A 23,266-nucleotide genomic window follows, 5' to 3' on the forward strand; every position below is an offset into this window, starting at 1 on the left:
GTGGTGGGTTAATTTCAAAGAGAACTGCCGTCAAATAATCCATGTTCAATTAAAAATCAATTTCAGTTTATTGATGTAAATAGATTTATTCAAAAGAGATAATGTCTAGGAAAGTATAAGAATAGTTGAACGTACTTCCTTTGATAGATCGTTCAGTGCTAGGCCGTAGTAAATAGTAAGTACGGCGGAAGTATAGCTTTTTGTTTACTTGCTTTCACTTACGAACGATTGGTTTTGATGATAAGATGATGTAAGGATATGATGTATGCGGTACTTTATGAGTCTATTCTTACTGTCTTTCTTGCGAACGAAACGGTAACCTGGTGTATACACATACCATTCCAATCTATGCTAGATCGAAAACATGTTTACCAATAAAGTAGGATCGTACGGAATTGAAATGCTGGCAGTCGTTTATCAGAATGAAGTTTAACTTCTCCCTTGATGTCATCGTTTCCAACGACAGAAAATTTACATACGGTGATGGCAGCAGCAGGTGGAGTGCCATTCCGAAAGCTCGGAAAAGTTTTATTTGATGTTCGAAGAAAAATTGTTTGATGTAGAACATTGCATGTCCCGATCACTGGATTCTTATAATATTGTGCAACTTTGTAGCTGCTGCGAGCATGTTTTAAGTATGTATCTCTGAGATAATTGTCTATAGATTGATTAATTACATCAGTCTTTTAGTCGTTGTATTTTTTGTGTTCTAAAATTAACAAATTTAAACAAATAGGATGTTTCATAAAAAATATCAGTATAGATCACAAATTACTTTCTTGAGCTTGAGGCCAAGGATGGTTCGATCATTTTGTCTGAATTTGGATCATTTGAGAGTACTGCCTCAGCCGAACGAAACTTGACAAACTGATATATGAGACATTTATAAAACTAGTTATTATCTACAATTTTGCTGAATCAAATTTTGCTGTATCTCTTGTAGTTACAGTTACAACTCTATTGTGACTAAATGAACCTTCATTCAGTTACTAAAGAGGTACTAGCATTGTAGAACCGTAATTACAAAAGATACAGGAAAAACTTCATTCAGCAAAATTGTAGATAATAACTAGTTCTACAAATGTTCAATATATCACTTTAACAAATTTTGCTCGGCTGAGACGGTACTATCAAATGAATCAAAATTGAGTCAAAGTGATCGAACCAGCCTTGGCTTGAGCACAGAACACCTCGTGGTGATGAATGATTCTTATGTAAAAAACCCGGAGAATACAATGGAGTTGAGACAAAATTATACTCATTGAGAGAAAAATGCAAATTTAGTTTTCAAGTCGAATAAAATATGTCGCACTGCCCTGCCACTGCCGAACTGCACTGTCATTAAAAACTAATAATTTTTCCGGATTCCTTGGGCAATTCTCTATGAAAATATGAACATATTTACTTTCTAAGTCTAATATTTACAGAGATATTGCAAAAGAAAATAAGAGGATATGACCACGGTTGCCAGTATGCCAGACAAATCTGGAATTTGCCAGATTTTTGATTGCATGCCAGGCAAACAGACAAAGTTCAAAATTTTCCAGCTATTTGGTAATATGCCAGATTTTCGATCCTCCGTCTTGCAAAAAGGTCGTCACTTCTAATTTTGAACAACATTTTGCATCTGCGGTGAGCAAAACGAGCAAGACTTTTCCAAGAAAACGCCTCCCCAATTGAACACAAGATGTTTGCCAGACACTTTTATTCGTGTTCGCCAGAGTTTCGGGGAAACCAGTTGGTAATCTTGGATATGACCAAAAACTGTTTTTTATTAATAACTAGCTGACCCGACAAACTTCGTATTGCCACAAATTAACCTGTGTTGTACATAAATCATGAATCTCGGATGATCTTTGTCACTATCTCGAGTTTTGCAAGCCCCCCAGTGGGCGGCGCTTCCGACGGCGGGTCACCGGCAACACTCGCGACCGGCTCGTCCTGAATGATCTAGTGTTACTATAGATAGTTTTTCTGGTCTTGTTATTGATTAATGTTTTATGGAAGAGTCTCGAATTTCTCGAGTTGGATTAGTTTTTGAGTTTCGCAAAAATTTCTGTTTTATTTGTATGAGAGTCCATATCCCCCTACCACAGGGGTGAGAGGTCTCTAACTATCATAAAATAAATTCAAGACTCAAAAATCTCCTACATGCTAAATTTGGTTCCATTTGCTTGATTAGTACTCAAATTATAAGGAAATTTGTATTTCATTTGTATGGGAGCCCACCCTCTTAAAAGGGAAAGGGGTCGTAATACACCACAGAAAAAAAATTCTGCCATCTAAAACTCTCACATGCCAAATTTGGTTCCATTTGCTTGATTAGTTCTAAAGTTATGAGCAAATTTGTATTTCGTTTGAATGGGAGCCCCCCCCCCTCCTAAAAAGGTAAGAAGTCCTAATTCATAATGGGAAAAATGGTTGCCTCCAAAAACACCCACATGCCAAATATGGTTCCATTTACTTGATTAGTTCTCGAATTATGAGGAAATTTGTATTTCATTTGTGTAGAAGCCCCCCCTCTTGAAGCGTGGAAGGATCCTAATTCACCGTAGAAAATATTTTTGCCTCCAAAAACCTCCACATGCCGAATTTGGTTCTATTTGCTTGATTAGTTCTCGAGTTATGGGGAAATTTGTATTTCATTTGTATTGGAGCCCCCCCTCCTAATGTGGGAAGAGGTCCTAATTCATCACAGAAAAAATTCTTGCCTCCAAAAACACCTACACGCCAAATTTGGTTCCATTTGCTGGATTAGTTCTCGAGTTATGAGGAAATTTGTATTTCGTTTGTATAGGACCCCCCCCCCTCCTAAAGTGGGAAGGGGTCCCAATTCATCATTGAAAAAAAAAATTGTCTCCAAAAACACACATATGCCAAATTTGGTTCAATTCGCTTGATTAGTTCTCGAGTTATGAGGAAATTTGTATTTCATTTGTACAGGAGCCCCTCCTCTTAAAGTGGGGAGGGGTCCTAATTCACCATAGAAAATTTTCTTGCTCTCGAAAACCTTCACATGCCAAATTTGGTTGCATTTGCTTGATTAGTTCTCGAGTTATGAGGAAATTTGTATGGAAGCCTCCCCTCTTAAAGGGGAGAGGAGTTATAATTCCTCTTACAAAGAGGGGAGCGGTCTCAATTCACCATAGAATAAATTCTTGTCACCAAAAAAAACACCCACATGCCAAATGTTGTTCTATTGCTTGATTAGTTCTCGAGTTAGGAGGAAATTTGTATTTCATTTGTACAGGAGCTCCCCCTCTTAGAGTAGGGAGGGGTCCTAATTCACCGTAGAAAATTTTCCTGCCCTCGAAAACCTTCACATGCCAAATTTGGTTCCATTTGCTTGATTAGTTCTCGAGTTATGAGGAAATTTGTATGGAAGCCCCCCCTCTTAAAGGGGAGAGGAGTTACAATTCCCCTTATAAAGAGGGAGGGGTCTCAATTTACCATAAAATAAATTCTTGTCACCGAAAACACCCACATGCCAAATTTGGTTCTATTTGCTTGATTAGTTCTCGAGTTATGAGGAAATTTGTATTTCATTTGTATGGGAGCCCCCCCTCTTAGTGGGGGGAGGGGTTTCTAACCATCACTAAAACCATTTCTGGCCCCAAAAAACCTCTACATGCATATTTTCATGCCGATTGGTTCAGTAGTTTTCGATTCTATAAGGAACATACGGACAGACAGACAGACAGACAGACAGACAGACAGACAGACAGACAGACAGACAGACAGACAGACAGACAGACAGACAGACAGACAGACAGACAGACAGACAGACAGACAGACAGACAGACAGACAGACAGACAGACAGACAGACAGACAGACAGACAGACAGACAGACAGACAGACAGACAGACAGACAGACAGACAGACAGACAGACAGACAGACAGACAGACAGACAGACAGACAGACAGACAGACAGACAGACAGACAGACAGACAGACAGACAGACAGACAGACAGACAGACAGACAGACAGACAGACAGACAGACAGACAGACAGACAGACAGACAGACAGACAGACAGACAGACAGACAGACAGACAGACAGACAGACAGACAGACAGACAGACAGACAGACAGACAGACAGACAGACAGACAGACAGACAGACAGACAGACAGACAGACAGACAGACAGACAGACAGACAGACAGACAGACAGACAGACAGACAGACAGACAGACAGACAGACAGACAGACAGACAGACAGACAGACAGACAGACAGACAGACAGACAGACAGACAGACAGACAGACAGACAGACAGACAGACAGACAGACAGACAGACAGACAGACAGACAGACAGACAGACAGACAGACAGACAGACAGACAGACAGACAGACAGACAGACAGACAGACAGACAGACAGACAGACAGACAGACAGACAGACAGACAGACAGACAGACAGACAGACAGACAGACAGACAGACAGACAGACAGACAGACAGACAGACAGACAGACAGACAGACAGACAGACAGACAGACAGACAGACAGACAGACAGACAGACAGACAGACAGACAGACAGACAGACAGACAGACAGACAGACAGACAGACAGACAGACAGACAGACAGACAGACAGACAGACAGACAGACAGACAGACAGACAGACAGACAGACAGACAGACAGACAGACAGACAGACAGACAGACAGACAGACAGACAGACAGACAGACAGACAGACAGACAGACAGACAGACAGACAGACAGACAGACAGACAGACAGACAGACAGACAGACAGACAGACAGACAGACAGACAGACAGACAGACAGACAGACAGACAGACAGACAGACAGACAGACAGACAGACAGACAGACAGACAGACAGACAGACAGACAGACAGACAGACAGACAGACAGACAGACAGACAGACAGACAGACAGACAGACAGACAGACAGACAGACAGACAGACAGACAGACAGACAGACAGACAGACAGACAGACAGACAGACAGACAGACAGACAGACAGACAGACAGACAGACAGACAGACAGACAGACAGACAGACAGACAGACAGACAGACAGACAGACAGACAGACAGACAGACAGACAGACAGACAGACAGACAGACAGACAGACAGACAGACAGACAGACAGACAGACAGACAGACAGACAGACAGACAGACAGACAGACAGACAGACAGACAGACAGACAGACAGACAGACAGACAGACAGACAGACAGACAGACAGACAGACAGACAGACAGACAGACAGACAGACAGACAGACAGACAGACAGACAGACAGACAGACAGACAGACAGACAGACAGACAGACAGACAGACAGACAGACAGACAGACAGACAGACAGACAGACAGACAGACAGACAGACAGACAGACAGACAGACAGACAGACAGACAGACAGACAGACAGACAGACAGACAGACAGACAGACAGACAGACAGACAGACAGACAGACAGACAGACAGACAGACAGACAGACAGACAGACAGACAGACAGACAGACAGACAGACAGACAGACAGACAGACAGACAGACAGACAGACAGACAGACAGACAGACAGACAGACAGACAGACAGACAGACAGACAGACAGACAGACAGACAGACAGACAGACAGACAGACAGACAGACAGACAGACAGACAGACAGACAGACAGACAGACAGACAGACAGACAGACAGACAGACAGACAGACAGACAGACAGACAGACAGACAGACAGACAGACAGACAGACAGACAGACAGACAGACAGACAGACAGACAGACAGACAGACAGACAGACAGACAGACAGACAGACAGACAGACAGACAGACAGACAGACAGACAGACAGACAGACAGACAGACAGACAGACAGACAGACAGACAGACAGACAGACAGACAGACAGACAGACAGACAGACAGACAGACAGACAGACAGACAGACAGACAGACAGACAGACAGACAGACAGACAGACAGACAGACAGACAGACAGACAGACAGACAGACAGACAGACAGACAGACAGACAGACAGACAGACAGACAGACAGACAGACAGACAGACAGACAGACAGACAGACAGACAGACAGACAGACAGACAGACAGACAGACAGACAGACAGACAGACAGACAGACAGACAGACAGACAGACAGACAGACAGACAGACAGACAGACAGACAGACAGACAGACAGACAGACAGACAGACAGACAGACAGACAGACAGACAGACAGACAGACAGACAGACAGACAGACAGACAGACAGACAGACAGACAGACAGACAGACAGACAGACAGACAGACAGACAGACAGACAGACAGACAGACAGACAGACAGACAGACAGACAGACAGACAGACAGACAGACAGACAGACAGACAGACAGACAGACAGACAGACAGACAGACAGACAGACAGACAGACAGACAGACAGACAGACAGACAGACAGACAGACAGACAGACAGACAGACAGACAGACAGACAGACAGACAGACAGACAGACAGACAGACAGACAGACAGACAGACAGACAGACAGACAGACAGACAGACAGACAGACAGACAGACAGACAGACAGACAGACAGACAGACAGACAGACAGACAGACAGACAGACAGACAGACAGACAGACAGACAGACAGACAGACAGACAGACAGACAGACAGACAGACAGACAGACAGACAGACAGACAGACAGACAGACAGACAGACAGACAGACAGACAGACAGACAGACAGACAGACAGACAGACAGACAGACAGACAGACAGACAGACAGACAGACAGACAGACAGACAGACAGACAGACAGACAGACAGACAGACAGACAGACAGACAGACAGACAGACAGACAGACAGACAGACAGACAGACAGACAGACAGACAGACAGACAGACAGACAGACAGACAGACAGACAGACAGACAGACAGACAGACAGACAGACAGACAGACAGACAGACAGACAGACAGACAGACAGACAGACAGACAGACAGACAGACAGACAGACAGACAGACAGACAGACAGACAGACAGACAGACAGACAGACAGACAGACAGACAGACAGACAGACAGACAGACAGACAGACAGACAGACAGACAGACAGACAGACAGACAGACAGACAGACAGACAGACAGACAGACAGACAGACAGACAGACAGACAGACAGACAGACAGACAGACAGACAGACAGACAGACAGACAGACAGACAGACAGACAGACAGACAGACAGACAGACAGACAGACAGACAGACAGACAGACAGACAGACAGACAGACAGACAGACAGACAGACAGACAGACAGACAGACAGACAGACAGACAGACAGACAGACAGACAGACAGACAGACAGACAGACAGACAGACAGACAGACAGACAGACAGACAGACAGACAGACAGACAGACAGACAGACAGACAGACAGACAGACAGACAGACAGACAGACAGACAGACAGACAGACAGACAGACAGACAGACAGACAGACAGACAGACAGACAGACAGACAGACAGACAGACAGACAGACAGACAGACAGACAGAAATCCTTCTTTATAGGTATAGATGGGGAGCTCTCATCCCACTAATCGAGGGGAGGTCCAATCGGCACCAAACGAACAGTATGACCTTGGGGGACACCAGCTTTACTTTCCGCCAATTCTCCGAGATATATCCCAAAGTAAAACTGATTCGAAAGAGGTTGATGAGCTCGGACATTATAACACCGTCCGTTTTTGGTAAGAAAATGGGATGAATACCATTCGGACCTAGAATTTTCTTTAGTTCCAAAGAGCTGAGTCGATTACGTCGAAGTCTCCGTAAACAATCGGCGTGCAAGCAGAACCGAGTTATTTGGCACACCGGGTGGAAATTCTGTAATTGGAGAAAATGTTATTTTCTTATTTAACAGAATGGCACTCCTAGACTTGGACTGTGTATTACAATAGATCAACTTACCAGTAGCGCCAGATAAACCGAGGATCGTGGTCTCGTTGATCCGTGACTCCTGGATCAGAGCAGTACTCAGCTGCTCTTTGGTGAACATCCGGCATTAGACACCAGACGCGCCCTTGGCATGATGGAGGTTTACCTGAATGCAGCGAAAGCTTCTAATTTTGAGGCAGGATGGCTGTTTTCAGTTTGATCCAATACTGGATCGTTCCTTGGCGAACGGGTACCAGCTGCGTTTTCGCTGAGTTGAGCGGCCGGGTCGCTCACACCCGCAGGCTTCGGTTGCTGCAAACGACAGGCCACAGATGTCCGACTCGCACTTGACGGCGGAGCCTCTGCTATCGACTGATGGTTGCTGCGTACGCCTTTTACGAGGTTTTCGCGGTGCCCGTATAGTCTTCGCAGGATTGTATTGTTTAGGTAGCGGCGGCGGGGCACCCCCGAAGGGAGTTGCGCTCTGTAGTTTCTGTCTCGGTTGCCTCCGACCGAGCCCTCCGGAATACGGAACAACTAGAAATACTCAGAGGTGAGAGATTCGCGGAAGCAGCCATCTTGGGAGCCAATCGAGCAGCGAGAATTGTCAAAAGGGAGCCAATCGAACACGCACACTGTTTGCTTAAATGTTTGATTAACAAGTATTGAAATAGTTATGAAATCTACTTAAGCTATTGTCACGCACCTTAAATATTATATTCGGACACAGTGTGTATAAAGCTTTGCAATGCATTTTACACTGGTTAAGTTGAAAGATATATCGCTCTATTGTGCAAAATTGATGTAAACAAAACAGAAGCGGATCATGTTGAAAACAATCAAGTCACACTGCACAGTGGTCCAGGAGACAATTTTAGGCGGAAATTAAGGTTTCTAGCCTAAAATTGACTTTCCAGACAAAACTTGTGTTTGACAAAGTTGTTGCATGTAGAAAGGCGGTCATTTGTGTGCTATCAAATTTTAGGGTGGTTCCTATTTTCAAACAAATCTAAAATGTAACTTTTTTATTTTGAAAAATAGTAGTATACATTGTTCGTCAAAGTTGTAGAGCTTTTTAGCTTTAGAGCTGCAATTTAAAAAAAATTTGTTGTATCTCTTCAATAGACTGATTTGGAGCCATTTTTCTGAATCGATTTAGGGTGACTCTTAAAAAAACGGGGTCTTCGTTGTAACTTTTTAATAGCGAAATTCTCGCAAATGCGATTGGGATGAAGTTTTCATACTGAGTATGGAGTTAATAGGTAGCTTCCGAAGAAGCTGAACCTGGAAGACGCAAGAGCTCCACAGGAGCAGGGCAAGTGCACTGAACTTTCTAGTTCCAAATTGAAAAAGCGGCAAATGTCGGTTAAGACCTTGCCAATTATCTTTAAATAGTAAAGAGTGGGACAATGTCCGGTGAGGAGTCCCGTGATTGTGCGCAGTTCCCTACGCGTTAAGGTAAGTAGTTTGTTAACTACTGCAGGGTCTGGGAAAATATTCCAACTGGATGCTATTTCTAGCTATTCCCAGGTCAGTAATTCGCTTTTGACAGCGGATATGGAGGTGCATAAAAACGGTTCAGGGCCATTGAACTGATGAGCAGATCCTTGTCTCGCTAGGCTGTCGGCAAACTCATTGCCCTCGATTCCGCAGTGTCCAGGCTTCCAGTATAATGAAACTTTTTTTCTGGCGGGAGAGCTCCCTCAAGGTTGTGCTGCACTCCCAAACTAATTTGGATGCACATTTGGTGGACTTGAGAGCCAGTAGTGCAGCCTGGCTGTCCGTGAAGATTCCGATTTTAGCATGCCTATACTTTCGTTTTAGACATATCATGGTGCAGATGTATATTGTATATACTTCCGCTTGGAACACGATGGGCCATTTGCCCAGTGGAAGAGCTTGCTTTATTCCGGGTCCGTAGACTCCAGAACCTGTGCAAGCTCCAATTTTCGATCCATCCATGAAGATGTAAAGGTGGCCTGCGCTGTCACCTCGTTTACCTTTGGTCATCATATAAGAGCGGCAGAAGTTAGCCTAGGCCGTGCTATAGTAGTATATGACCAAAGGACTAGTTGAGGTTTTAGTCCCCAGGTTTTGCCAAACAGTGAACTGCATGCCCAGATGGGTGTCGTTGCTTTCTTGACAGCATAGTCTAGGTGAGCGGTCCAGTTCAGTTTATGATCCAGAATAATACCCAGATGTTTAACTTCATTGCTGAAGCTTAGTCTGATTCCATTCACTGTAGGAGGAGTAAGAGTATGTCTCCTCCACCTAGTAAATGGTATCAGGACTGTTTTGGAGGGGTTTATATTAAGTCCCTCTCGTAGGCATCATCAGATAGTGGAGTTTAGAGCTCCTTGCATACGATTGGACAGCACTGCGTCAAATTTACCTCTGCCAATGAGTACAATGTCGTCGGCGTACGCAATGACCTCATAGCCTTGCTGTGATAGCTTGTGCAAGAGTGCATCGACCACCAGTGACCGAAGCAAGGGGGAGAGAACTCCTCCTTGAGGACATCCTTTGATCGCTGAGATTGTGACCGACGTATCTCCCAATGAGGCTGTGATTTCCCTGCTTGACAGCATTGCTTGAATCTAGCTCATTGTCGGTTGATCAGTTCCTTTATTAAGGAGAGCCGTGTAAATTGAGGCGAATGACGTGTTATCGAAAGCACCTTCAATGTCAAGAAAAGCACAGAGTGTCGTCTCTTGGTATTGAAGCGACTTCTCAATCAGCGTCACTAGGTAGTGAAGTGCGGTTTCCGTAGATTTACCACATTGGTAAGCATGTTGATTGCCATGTAAAGGAGAGTTCTTTAGAAATTCGTTAAGGATGTGATTATTCGTGATTTTTTCCATCAACTTGAGAAGCGTTGATGTCAGACTAATTGGGCTGAAAGTTTTTGGCATAGTTTTTTTCTTTTTTGCCTGCCTTAGGTATAAACACCACCCTGACTTTCCGCCAGCTTGCCGGGACATGTCCCAACGTAAAGCTGGCACGAAAGAGGTTGATGAGCTCGGACATTATAATCTCGTCCGCTTTTTGTAAGAAGATGGGAAGTATGCCATCCGGACTCGGAGACTTCATTGGTTCAAACGAGCTGAGTGCCCAATTGATTGAAGCCTCCGTAAACAGTCGGCGCGCAAGTAGAATCGAGTCGCTTGACACATTGCGCGACGACTCAATTTGCTGTTGCGCGCTGACGTCGCTTCCAGTGGACACTGTCGAACCAGGGAAATGCGTATTCATAAGAATCTCCAACGTTACTCTAGTAGCAACAGGGGGACTGCCATCAGAAGAGTTAGTAATATACTAATGTAGTCCTACGTCAATTTTGCGGTCGTGTCTTATACACATACGCTCCGATTTTTAACGCGAATTTCGGATGTTCGTTCTCAAAACTTATGCGTTTTTACGCGAATTTCGGAATTTACGTAGTTTTTTTTACATTTTTCATCAAATTGTAATCAGATTCTTGAAGAGTCTTGTAATTATTGTTCAAGAAGTTGGCATTGATTTTATGGTTTGCAAAGCAGTTTTGTCTTCAAAATGATTTTCTGTGCATGAAATTGTATTCATCGTATTCCGATAGACAAAAAGGATGCATTGAATACATTTTCACAAATAGAATTGTTATTTTGAGCATAAAAACAACTTTTGAATTTCAAGTACTCAAGATTGTGAACGCTAAGAAACGGTTCGTAATCAGTAAACCACTGTGAAAACCCTACAACAGCATACTTCAATCATTACAAATATAATAAAACGCAAACCAGTGTGGCTTGGGAAAGTACGTCGCTTAAAATATGCTATCAAGATCTCGCTTAGGATGGAGTGTAGAGAAGAGCAAATTGTAATGCAAAACAACAACTGTTATACTGTTAAACGGCCAATCCTAACGTTTCGCGTATCGCCTGTGTAGTGAGCTATATATAATAGCAACGATTATGGCTCTTTCTTAGTCAGTCAGATAGTCATCCGTAGAGGAACACCGAGATGAAAATTTCGTTGGTGATATTTATTTTAGTTGCAATCGGGGGTGTAACCTTCGCTTCCGATTCCGACGGTTTCGGATACGAGCTGATCCTGGGAGAATTTGATCAGCTATGACAGAATATTCTTGATATTGGCAATAAAAGTCAGTCAACATTAGCCAATAATGCCGTGAAACCTGTCCTTGGTTAGTATTAAATGTTAGAACATGCTCATGGACAAACTCTGTACTTGTTGTAATTCATCAGGTATCTACGAAGTACTATCGTGTCAGGATACACCGAACAATGCCAGTGGAGTATACCGGATACATCCCGAACTGTCAACTATTTCCTCATTTCTCGTCTATTGTGATCACACTGTGGAAAATGGTGGCTGGACCGTAATACACCGACGTTTCGATGGCAAATTGCGCTTCGATCGAACTTGGGTTGAATATCGGCGCGGTTTTGGAAATCTGCTAGGTGAGTACTGGTTGGGTTTGGAAAAAATGCATCAGATCTCTCGGAATGGCAATTACGAGTTGCTAGTGGTTATGACAAGTTTCAACGGTACCAAGAAAAGTGCTCGCTACGATCGATTCATGGTGGCTAGTGAGTTCGAAAATTACAAACTCGTCATAGGTCAGTTGATAGGAGGAGATGCCGGTGATAGCTTCTCTGAACATGATGGATTTATGTTTAGCACTATTGATCGGGATAACGATGTGGATGCCGGTAGCTGTGCCAGAGGTTATAAAAGTGGATGGTGGTTTAAAAAGTGTTTTGCTGTGTAAGTTTTAGATCCTGGTCGCTAATTTTAACAGAAATAATATTCCGTTTTATTTCAGTAACCTGAACGGAGAACATCAGGAAGGAAATAAGAGATCATCTATGAGTTGGTATAATTTTTCCAATTCAGACGAGTGCTTAAAAGAGACGCGTATGTTGATTAGAAGAATATAGAAGATAGTTACTAGGAATATATTAACATTACCGGAGTAATTCGTAAACTTAGGTAAACTTCTATGAATGTTTTAGTGAAATTTGAAAAAAAAAAAAACATGATTTTATAAGAGGGGTGTCGCACTGCATCGAGAGTGTTACGCGTCCCCTTAAAAACGAATGAAAATAAATTTTAATTTTATATCAGTCAATCACCTACCGTCATATTGCAATTCTTGTTGAAGTTTTTCAAACGTAAAATAAGAATATTATCAAAACTATAGATACAATAAAGAGCACGACCTCTAAACTATTCTTTATAACCTAAAAATATGGTTTAAATTGAGTTCAAATATCGTGAACGCAGGTAATTCCGATCAATCAACCAAAGTAGTCGATTTTTAAAAGATCGAATTAAAATTCATAGTTCAAATGCAAGCTATGATCATGAGGATTCTTATTAACTATGGTTTTCGATTCAGTCTTCTAAAAATCGACTACTTTAGTTGATTGGTCGGAATTAGGAGTTGATCGTAATTACCTGCGTTCACGGTAGATGTCTCAGTAAGCAATACTCGTTTTCTCACTCTTTCCACCAACTGGGGAACAGTGAGACAAAATTTTTTCAAAATTTCTAACCATCGCTGACTTTAATGCAAAACACTGATAATGAAGTAAATTTTATAAATATTGCGGATTAATCTCCAGTTGTAACAATTCGCCATAATGCAAAAATCGCGTAGAAAGCAATGGGAAAACAATGATATTCAACGTATTTCATAGCGTAAAATAGTAGCCTAATAAGCGCTACACTAGTGCTGACACAGCCTTAGGGTTTTCTAGCTTTTCCCATTCCACCTCTACCCGGAATGACAAAGTACACAAACATTCCCGAAACGGTGCTCCACTTAACATGTGCCATGTCAAATAACTCACCCGAAGTATTCCACCTGTTCCCAGAAGTCGTTCCAGTGGCTTACCCACCCATCGGAAAATTCTTAAAGGTTACACTAATGAAAAGATTGTGTTTCTGCAAAACCGTGTTGTTCGCCGCACAGAACGAGCACCGTGGGAGTGGGGTATAAATTAAACTAAATCAGAACATATGTCTTTGCGTTCACACGATGGCTGTTTTTGTGGCTGGTTGACACGGTAGTACGTAGTACCTATCCGGGTGCGGTGCTGTAAAAGTCTGGTTCGATGTATGTGTATCTACAACCAGTCATCTTTACTTTACGGAGCACGAAGACGAGCATGCAAACAAGGGACGCTGTACTCCCAAAACCGGTGTTTTCCGCCTTCCTGAACGAAAGTGATAACAAGTGCGCGAGAGAAGTTTTTATCTGGCGACAATTTTCCGGATATAAAGCAAACGTTTGAGGCCTGCGAAAATACTGTCTGGGAAAAGGTCTGGATGCTGGCTGTTTTAAAATTTTACCAGCCAGCTTTGTCTGTTATACTCCGCTAGAGGAGCTATGGAACTTTGTTTTTATCTAATTTATTTAAAAAATTTAAGAAATATTTCTGAGATGCCTAGAAAATAAAAAACCCGAATTAATCCACCTAGCGGCGTGACCTAGCCTTTCTACTGCCACAATAATCATTATTTAATTTCTCAGAAACATCTATAATTAACTTGACTATTTTCTTAAATATCCGTTCCGTATTCCTCGAAATCCTTATTTGCCAGTAAAATTCACAACGTATTGCGTAGAATAATTATATTTTCTTTCCTTCGGTGCGTAAATACTTGTAAGCGTCATTTATGTTATTTGATGAACATCTTATTTAGTTTTATAATATTTACGTGATTTATAGAAAAATAATGTTAACACAAAAGATAATTTTTGCAGACTTGAATGAATATATATAGAAAATTAGAAATTAACCCTTTAACGGGTCTACAGGCGGCCTTAACTTTCGGGTTTCAGAGCAACATACGAAACTTGTTTTGAATTGATAAAAAAGAAGTAAAATAAAAAGTTATTTATATCCTTTATTTCTACTACTGTGTTTTATTGATAAATACGTATTTCGGTCTCGACGTGTGACCTTCATCAGTATCTAACTAACTTAGACTGTTTTGTTTTGAATTGACAATATGAAATATGTGTTCATAGCAGATGTTTTGATATTTTGATATTAATACCATGCGTTCAAAAGTTCAAAAGCATCTTTGAAAAACAAGAGTTCAGAAAAATTATTATTATACCTCGCTTTTGAAGAAAAAGGATATCTACAACAAAATGATTAATCTGAAAATTTTACTATTAGTTTGCTTGGCTTCAATTTTGCAACATATCTGAATTAGAAAAAATAACTGAATAGAGCATTAGATATGAAAAAGAGAAATTTCTTAGCTGGTGCTCCTTCAGATAATTATTTTTGCATAAAAATCAAAACTTGAGCTTCTTTTGTACATTCAAAAGAAGCTCAAGTTTTGATTTCATAAAAAGATAGTCATTAGCTTGATCGCATCGTTTTTACAATGTTAGAGGGTTAGGAAAACTAGATGAGGTCGAAAAATAGTGCAAAAGCTGCGCCATAAACATGCTTGAGAATGAAAAGTATGATCGACATGATTTCCAGCGCTTGTCATTTTGGATTTATTTATTAAAACATGATACATGACATAAGACATCTGTCCTTTAAAATGTCACTAACGAAAACAAATCTTACAAAATTACTACCGTGCACCGTTTACTTCCTATTTTTCATATAACATTTCTAAGCTCTAATATCTAATGATTGAAAAGAGCATCTATTGATGCGCAAAATTTGTTTGAAATTTGTATAAATTTATTTCGTAAAATCAACACACTTTAATCCTATACACCACTATACCTACATGCTTAAATTAACTGCTTTTCTTTGCAAAGAAAGAAAAAACTTTCCAATTGAATCCCACTATTTAATATTTATTTGGAACAGATACGTAGTTCGCCTACGACGTGCAAGCTTCATCAGTGTCTTATTTCAAAGCGTGTACGTATCTGTCGCGAATGAATATTAAATAGTGGAATTTAGTCGGTACAAGTTTTTTCTTTTCTTTAATTACAGAGTTCGTATTCCACTAAGAGGCTTCAAAAACTTCAGACAATTGACATGTTTCTCACTTTTCTTGAATTTCAATGCAAATTTAAAAATTGCAAACTGTCATCACACACACACGTACATACATACATACATACATACATACATACATACATACATACATACATAGATACATACATACATACATACATACATACATACATACATACATACATACATACATACATACATACATACATACATTCATACATACATACATACATACATACATACATACATACATACATACATACATACATACATACATACATACATACATACATACATACATACATACATACATACATACATACATACATACATACATACATACATACATACATACATACATACATACATACATACATACATACATACCTACATACATACATACATACATACATACATACATACATACATACATTGAATACAATCAACATTTGATTGATATGTTTTGATTTCACACGTTTTAACGGTTTAATATACGGTGCTTAAGTGTTAAAGTTTGAATAACTTTTGAATGAACCGTCCGATTTTAAATAACTCGGTTTCGTTTGATAGATTTCAGCAGTAATTTTCAAATAATAATAAAATGTGTGATGTTTTTCATTGAATTAATGTTTATATGTTTCAAAAATATGTTTTAAATACTATTTTTTCACATTTCTTTATGTAACTTTCAAACTACAAGTCCAATCGTCATGAAATTTGGAAGTTAAGGGTTTGCAAGACTCCTCTTTCATATGCAATCAATTTTGTTCAAATCGGTTAAGGGACCTGTGAGATAATGAAGTCCCATATTTTTCGTATTTTTATACATAACTTTTGAACTAAAAGTCCGATCAGTATGAAATTCAATAGCAACCTATGGGACACCTAGACCTTTCATTTGACACTAAGAACATTAAAATCGGTCCAGCCATCTCCGAGAAAAGTGAGTGAGATTGAAAGCGTTACATACACACACACACACACACACACACACACACACACACACACACACACACACACACACACACACACACACATACATACACACACACAGAAAATGCTCAGTTTTCAAAACTGAGTCGAATGGTATATGACATTCGGCCCGCAGGACCTTCTTTCCATTTCCGGTTTTTCAAGTGATTTCTATACCTTTATACTATATATTTATATAGTAGAAAGGCAAAAAGATATTTCCTAAAAATTGTCAAATTATAACTCCTTTAAATACATAGTAAAGGGTGTCCCATATCAAATTACATTACGGTAGATTACCTAGTTGACCGATTAGTACAACCCATTAGTAAGCTTTTGCCATATTTATTCCATGCAACTTCAATACCATAGCCGTACATAGCAGGCACATTCGGGACTAACACTTTCTGAGAGTACGGTACGGTATTTGGCAAACATCGTTGTTAACAGATTTTCATTGGACTAATTTTGCTTAACTTAGTTACTCTAAGGGTTAGTTTTGGGTGGGTAGCTTACTGCATGCTGCTCTCGTTTTCTCCTATGGCGTACGTTCAGAGCCGGCGGCTGCTCATTTCAGCGGTTCCTCAAACCGCCTGCGGATGCGTCGGATTGGCTACGGTGATGGACGCAACGTGGTGAGTTGGTCGGAAGTTTTTTTTCCACTCAAGAACTTTTTAACATTTACCTGTACATTTACTGTTTCGTGTCACTATCCACTCTAACTTTACGCTATCGTCTATATCGTTTCCTAACCTATAATCCGATTGTCATTTAATCCTTTTTATACATTTTAATTTTTTTTTACTAACCGTGCTTTTAAAACTTTCCACTTTCTATTGTCTGTACTTTTCTGTCTTTTACTTTACTTTACACTCATTATCTCTATTTTTCGTACTTGTCTAAATGGTTTGTCAGTGTGAACTCTCTAGTGGTTGTCTCCGAAATGGCTCTTTTCCCAGATTTTTGTGCCTGTCAAGTACAGGACTTCACGACGGGACCGAAGATTCAGCTTCGGCTAGTTTCCATCCGGTGGGCATTAGCAGGGTTTGTTTACTGTCGCGGTACCCTAACCTTTTTCGGGGATAACGACAGGTAACGCGAACAGGCTTTTAGTGAAGGTTGTGTGTGGGATTGGACAATAGGGTTTGTTACCTTATTTACTGTGTAACCTCGTTACAGACGTTTGTCTCATAATCCTCGATGAGACAATGGGGCTTTGTCACCATCTGGGTGTACAATTTCCGGGTCGGTATCACGGAATGTCTTCCGTCACGTACGAGGTATTATGTGAATTACAACTGCAAATTACACTTACACTTACTTACTTTACTTATATTGGTCCATGTCCGTCGGTTAATCAGAGCTTGTAGGTCTGCCTCTTCCAAGTGCAGTCGATCAAATGCTTTTTAAAGTCATCGAATATCAGTAGCAGAGAGTCCTGAAATTCGTTGATCTCCTGAAATTTGATGACCAACGACCCACTGTCGATCCGGGCCGTACTTCTCGTTGTCGTCGTCAGCTTAGGGTTGGGGTGGCCCGTGACGTTTCAAGCAGTTGTCTCCATTCAACTTATCGCTAATTTCTCGGCCAACTCAGAAGTCGCAAATTGCTTTCGACCTGGTCGAGCTATCTTGCACGTTGGGCCCTTCTATTGCTGGTGCCGGTGGAATTTTTGAAGAGAACCGTTTTCGTCGCGCTGTCGTCCGGCATCCTTACGATGTGTCCAGCCCACCGTAACCTACCGACCTTCGCCTTATGTATGATGGGAATCTCTCTAAGCAGTGCCTGTAGCTTGTGATTCATACCGCCACTCTCCGCTTTCAGTTTGTACTCCGTCAAATATCGTCCGCATCATTTTCTTGGCAGTATTTTATTTTCTCAGTCTAACTTTTTGTATAACAAAAATAGTTAGTGGAGTACTTTAAGCTTAAGCAACATTAGTAAAACCAGAATTCACAGGAACTGAAATAATTAGTGGATCCCAAATTTATGAATGCTCAAATGTCTGGAAGTTTGACATCGCTGCTCGAGACAGACTTAGTGAAACGAAAAGTACGACATAGCGGGAGATTGAAGATCGCCGGAAACGAGATTCACCATGCACTGATATGAGAGCATTAATATCGTGCCCGAAACAAGCGAGTCAGTTTTTGGACGAACGTAGACGTTAACGGACGTTGTTGTTCCGTATTCCGGAGGGCTCGGTCGGAGGCAGACACTACACATGTAATAGTCAATTTCGCTGTACCAACTTTAACCCACGCATCACATTTGTTTGTGAGAATTGAGAAGTGTCATAATTGCTTCAGACCTTCTGTACGATAAGCTGTCACCTTGTTTCGTCTCGAAACGACTCAAGACTGTTCCCGGGAGTCAAGCAGTTGCCTCGACCATGTTCCTAAAGCTCTGTTGGTCTTCAGCACCCCGATTTCTCGTTTGGTTTCTTGGAGATCAAGTGCTGGGATATTACTGTCCTCCATGGGTATCCTAGGTTAACTTCCGTTCCGCCTCCTTCTGCAAATTCGGTGGGCAAAGGTGCTTCGGTTCACCACGCTTCGGCAAACTGCGAAGTTTATACATCATTGGCCGTTATCTTTCGTGTCGGTATACAGACTATGGGGCCCGATCACCGCTCTATATATTAATTCTCTACCGACCTGGGTGTTCATTTCACCGATGTCGATCTTGATGCCCTGTGGCGCGCAGCTGATGTACGTTACCTTCAGCCGCGCGTAGGACGGTTCCGTCTCATTGTTGGGTCTTTCTTCGTGCGGACAGTGCACTTTGATGATCTTCGTAGCATTCTCTCCGTGACGACAGAGTTTGTGGGGTTCAAGCTGTCTGAGCAACACTCATTCGCTACCTGCAAAATACAGCGATCTGCAGTTCCAATCACCGAGTTTTCATGCGTGTTTCTTTGGTTGCCTAGGTCGATGTCGAATTATACGATCCGTCCCAAGCAACCAAAAGTTCCGATAAAAGTGGATTTTTTAGCTTAATCAGCTTCCCAAATTATCATGAATAGAATTCTATTCAGCTTAATTTTTAAGCAACTAACCGTACTTTCAAGTTTCAAGTAGGAATGCTAAGCAACTTCCAAACAGAACTAGAAGGTTCGCAAAAAGTCTGCCTAGGTCGCTGAAAAGAACGCTGTTCAGCTCGAAAAAAAACTTCGATTGTCTTAAAATTAAAAAGTAATTTTCCACTTGTCCCTGTTTCTTCCTTAACTAAACCATTTGTTTTGGTTATTAATGATAAGCTTAGATCGAAAACCTAGATCAGAAGAATAATGATTATTTATTAATATTAATTTATTTTCATAACTCGCCCCGAGTTTCGAACTCGAGTACTCCTCTTGGTAACCTAGATACATACCACTGCTCCATTGCTGAAAGATGAGATCTGCATAAATTTCACTCGATGTACTGATTTCTCATTTACTGTACCATCAAGGACAGCACCTGGTTTCTTTTTGTACTCGAAAGTCATGATCTGAACTTGAAGTTCAGAAATAGTACGCGCAAAACTTCATCCGAACGTGAAAGTTTTGAAATAGTACGCGCGAAACTACATCCGAACGTGACAGTTCAGAAAAAGTACACGCGAGACATTTTTCGAACTGGATGGTTCGAAAAAAATACGCGCGACGCTTTATGTGAACTTGCGTTTGACAGTTCACCAGTTTGTTTTGAATGTTTCAGCAGCAGCAAGCGGTAATTTTTTCTGCAGCAAGATTTTTCGCAAAATCCAGGTTAGTAATTATATATAATGCAAAAACAATATTGACTGACGCAAAATTAATTACAGCTTCATTGATTACAGATATGCCGTTTGCCGTAGTCGAGACTACGAACGCAAGGGGCCACAATGAGCTTTCGGCGGTGCCAGAAAAATGGATCCGAAGCTCCAAATCCGGACACATTATGCTGTGGCCCAATTCACAACGAGTTCAAGATGTGAAAAAAATGCTTCGGGATGCCAACATCACCCCCAAAAAAGCATGGCTAAAATATAAATGTACGATCAAACGGAATGGCATCCAGTCCTACGATGAGGCGATGGGCTTATGTGAGGAACTATCCGGCGAGTCCTCATCCTCATCAGATGCGCAGGCAGCCAGCACCCAACGTAAGAAAAAGGTTAACCAGAATCTTGTGAGCTTTCAAAACATGCTGGTTCTGGATAGTACAGGTCTGCCTCTATCTCCAGTAATTGCAAAGCTGGAACCACCAGTTGCTCCACTACGACCAACTGCCGCACCGTTGCAGTTACAACCCATACCAATGCAACCACCACTCGCTTTACCGCAAGCACCAGTTACTCCTCCACAAGCACCAGCCGCACCGCCAAGCCATTCCGATACAGCCACCAGTCGCTCCGCTGGAAACACCGGCAGCTACTACTAAAAAGCATATATCAGCGGCTCAGTATGTCACACAACCTTGTATGAAGATTGTATGTATGTGACTTACGAAACTATTCCCGAGCCAAGTGTGCTGACGGACATAACATCGCAAGATATCTTAAGGAATTGATGGGAGTAAATCATCGCTTGGATCTTCTTGAGAAGCGTACAGCAGACATCGCCATTCAAAATGAATTTATCCTTGATGCACTCCTAAAGCAGAATTCCCGCACGATGATTGAAGAACATCTAGAATTTTGTTTTAAACCTATTGAACGAGAGGAAGAGCTAGCTGATCTGGAGCTTAACTTGGAGGATAACGACTACAAATCGAAAATGGTATTTTCAATTGACCTTTACAATTGACCTTTATTAATTATATCATTTTTATCTCCGCCTTCCCTTTTGCATATCCACGCAAAAAAAAACTTGAGTATTCACAAAAATCAAGATATTTTGCTCGAGTAAGTTCGCAAGTCCACTGTTAAGGGGGAGAGGTAGACTTTCCTTAGAGTTTCTGTTACCAGCTTATCAATGTGAAGTAGTTTATGGATATACTCTTCAGCTCGACAATACTTAGATTCATTAATTATACCTTTATTCTATTTCATCCATTCTAGGTCAAATGGCTGCGTGTACATTATAGCGGTGATTGTGCAGATAACCGCATGCTACGCGTTTTGGATCTGTTGATCAGCAAAGAAATGCAAACGAAATGCACCTGGACTGGAGCCAGCCGAAAGGGACCAAAAGTAGCGATCATTCCCAACCGTAATATGCTGCAGCTTTTTGTACAAATTGGGAGTGACGATTCGGAAGTGGTTACCCACCAGAAGCTGACCAGATTTTTTATGAGGAAGCTTAAGAACTCCCTTAAGCGACTAACCACTACAGGTAAACGTCGAGGAACCAGACATGTTAGAAAAAAGAAGGCTGACAATGAAGTGGTCGAGGGTAAATCTGCACCTGGGCTGAATAAAGCTACATCCGATGAGCATCGACCAAAACATGATAATAAACCGCAGAGCCAAGTTGTGGAGGATCCATATACTGGATCAAATGATGCTTCATCAAGCGGACAACAAGCAGCATGGACTGATGAACAGGACAACAGTTGCAGTGATTTTGGATCTGAGTCAGATGCTGGTTCGGTCGTCGATTCATCTGATGCATTAGATAATACTGAGATGGTATCGGATACTACCGAATAACTACTATCAACATTTTTTTGATAAACTTGAATTCGTTTTGTTTGAACTACATTTATTTTCTTTTAAAATACACTCTGAATTTGAATTTTACAAAATATTTTATCTAATCATTGTATGAATCAATGGAACAAATACGAAATGATCAGCCCAGTCATGTCATTTTGTTTTAATACTGGAGTATAAATTTTACTATTCAATCAAAACACCGTTTCAGTGTCTACGTCGAAGTTTCGCTTCAATTTCAAACTTTCAAATCGCATGTTAAACTTTCAAGTCGCATATTGAACCTTCAAGTCGCATGCTAAACTTTTAAGTCGCATGCTGAACTTTCAAGTCGCGTGATGAACTTTTAAGCTGCTATAAATATTAACAGTACTTTATTAAGAATCAAGTTCGGTTTGGAAATGTAGTATCATGTTGTTCAGTAAGAAAGTCCTGCGGAACTAAATTCGAACCAAATATGAACTTCCGAGTTCGTTCCTTAAGTGAAATCCGAACTTTTGGTTGCTTGGGGTGTTTGCCTGAATATTCACAGTAATCTTTGTTTAGGTAAGTTGCCTCACAAGGCCTAGGTTACCGAGTATCATGATGGGGCTGCCAACATAGTTTTAACGCCGATACATACCGTTTCTAAGCTCAGCCGTCCTGTTCTGGATCAGTCGCTGTCGTGAGCCACTCCTAGCCTGGTTGCACACAGGAGCTCAGTAGGCTTATATTCCAGAGCCGTTACGAGACGCCCCTGACATGGGGATAGCCCCAACAAACATTTTATTTGAAGGG

The 23,266-nt window shown here is 41.3% G+C and overlaps 2 protein-coding genes across 2 annotated transcripts; both read left to right on the forward strand.

The window, feature by feature from the left end:
- The first annotated feature begins 11,931 nt into the window (after window positions 1–11,931).
- LOC128732930 (ficolin-2-like) lies at window positions 11,932–12,916 on the forward strand. The gene is made up of 3 exons (XM_053826398.1): window positions 11,932–12,078; window positions 12,140–12,662; window positions 12,721–12,916. The coding sequence occupies exons 2-3, from the start codon at window positions 12,382–12,384 to the stop codon at window positions 12,833–12,835; spliced, it is 396 nt and encodes a 131-aa protein (XP_053682373.1). The 5' UTR covers window positions 11,932–12,078; window positions 12,140–12,381; the 3' UTR covers window positions 12,836–12,916.
- A 7,778-nt stretch (window positions 12,917–20,694) lies between these two features.
- LOC128745600 (uncharacterized) lies at window positions 20,695–22,486 on the forward strand. The gene is made up of 4 exons (XM_053842678.1): window positions 20,695–21,024; window positions 21,104–21,325; window positions 21,399–21,614; window positions 21,896–22,486. Exons 1-4 carry the CDS (start codon window positions 20,695–20,697, stop codon window positions 22,484–22,486), a joined length of 1,359 nt encoding a protein of 452 aa, XP_053698653.1.
- The last annotated feature ends 780 nt before the right edge of the window (window positions 22,487–23,266 follow it).

The sequence above is a fragment of the Sabethes cyaneus genome, chromosome 1, assembly GCF_943734655.1.
Source record: "Sabethes cyaneus chromosome 1, idSabCyanKW18_F2, whole genome shotgun sequence".
Lineage (NCBI taxonomy): Eukaryota > Metazoa > Arthropoda > Insecta > Diptera > Culicidae > Sabethes > Sabethes cyaneus.

Coding starts and splice junctions, on each gene's coding strand:
- LOC128732930 (XM_053826398.1), top strand. CDS start 12,382: ATGCATCAGATCTCTCGGAATGGCAATTACGAGTTGCTAGTGGTTATG. Junction 12,663..12,720: donor TTTAAAAAGTGTTTTGCTGT/GTAAGTTTTAGA, acceptor GTTTTATTTCAG/TAACCTGAACGGAGAACATC.
- LOC128745600 (XM_053842678.1), top strand. CDS start 20,695: ATGCCGTTTGCCGTAGTCGAGACTACGAACGCAAGGGGCCACAATGAG. Junction 21,326..21,398: donor CACAACCTTGTATGAAGATT/GTATGTATGTGA, acceptor AGATATCTTAAG/GAATTGATGGGAGTAAATCA. Junction 21,615..21,895: donor ACGACTACAAATCGAAAATG/GTATTTTCAATT, acceptor CATCCATTCTAG/GTCAAATGGCTGCGTGTACA.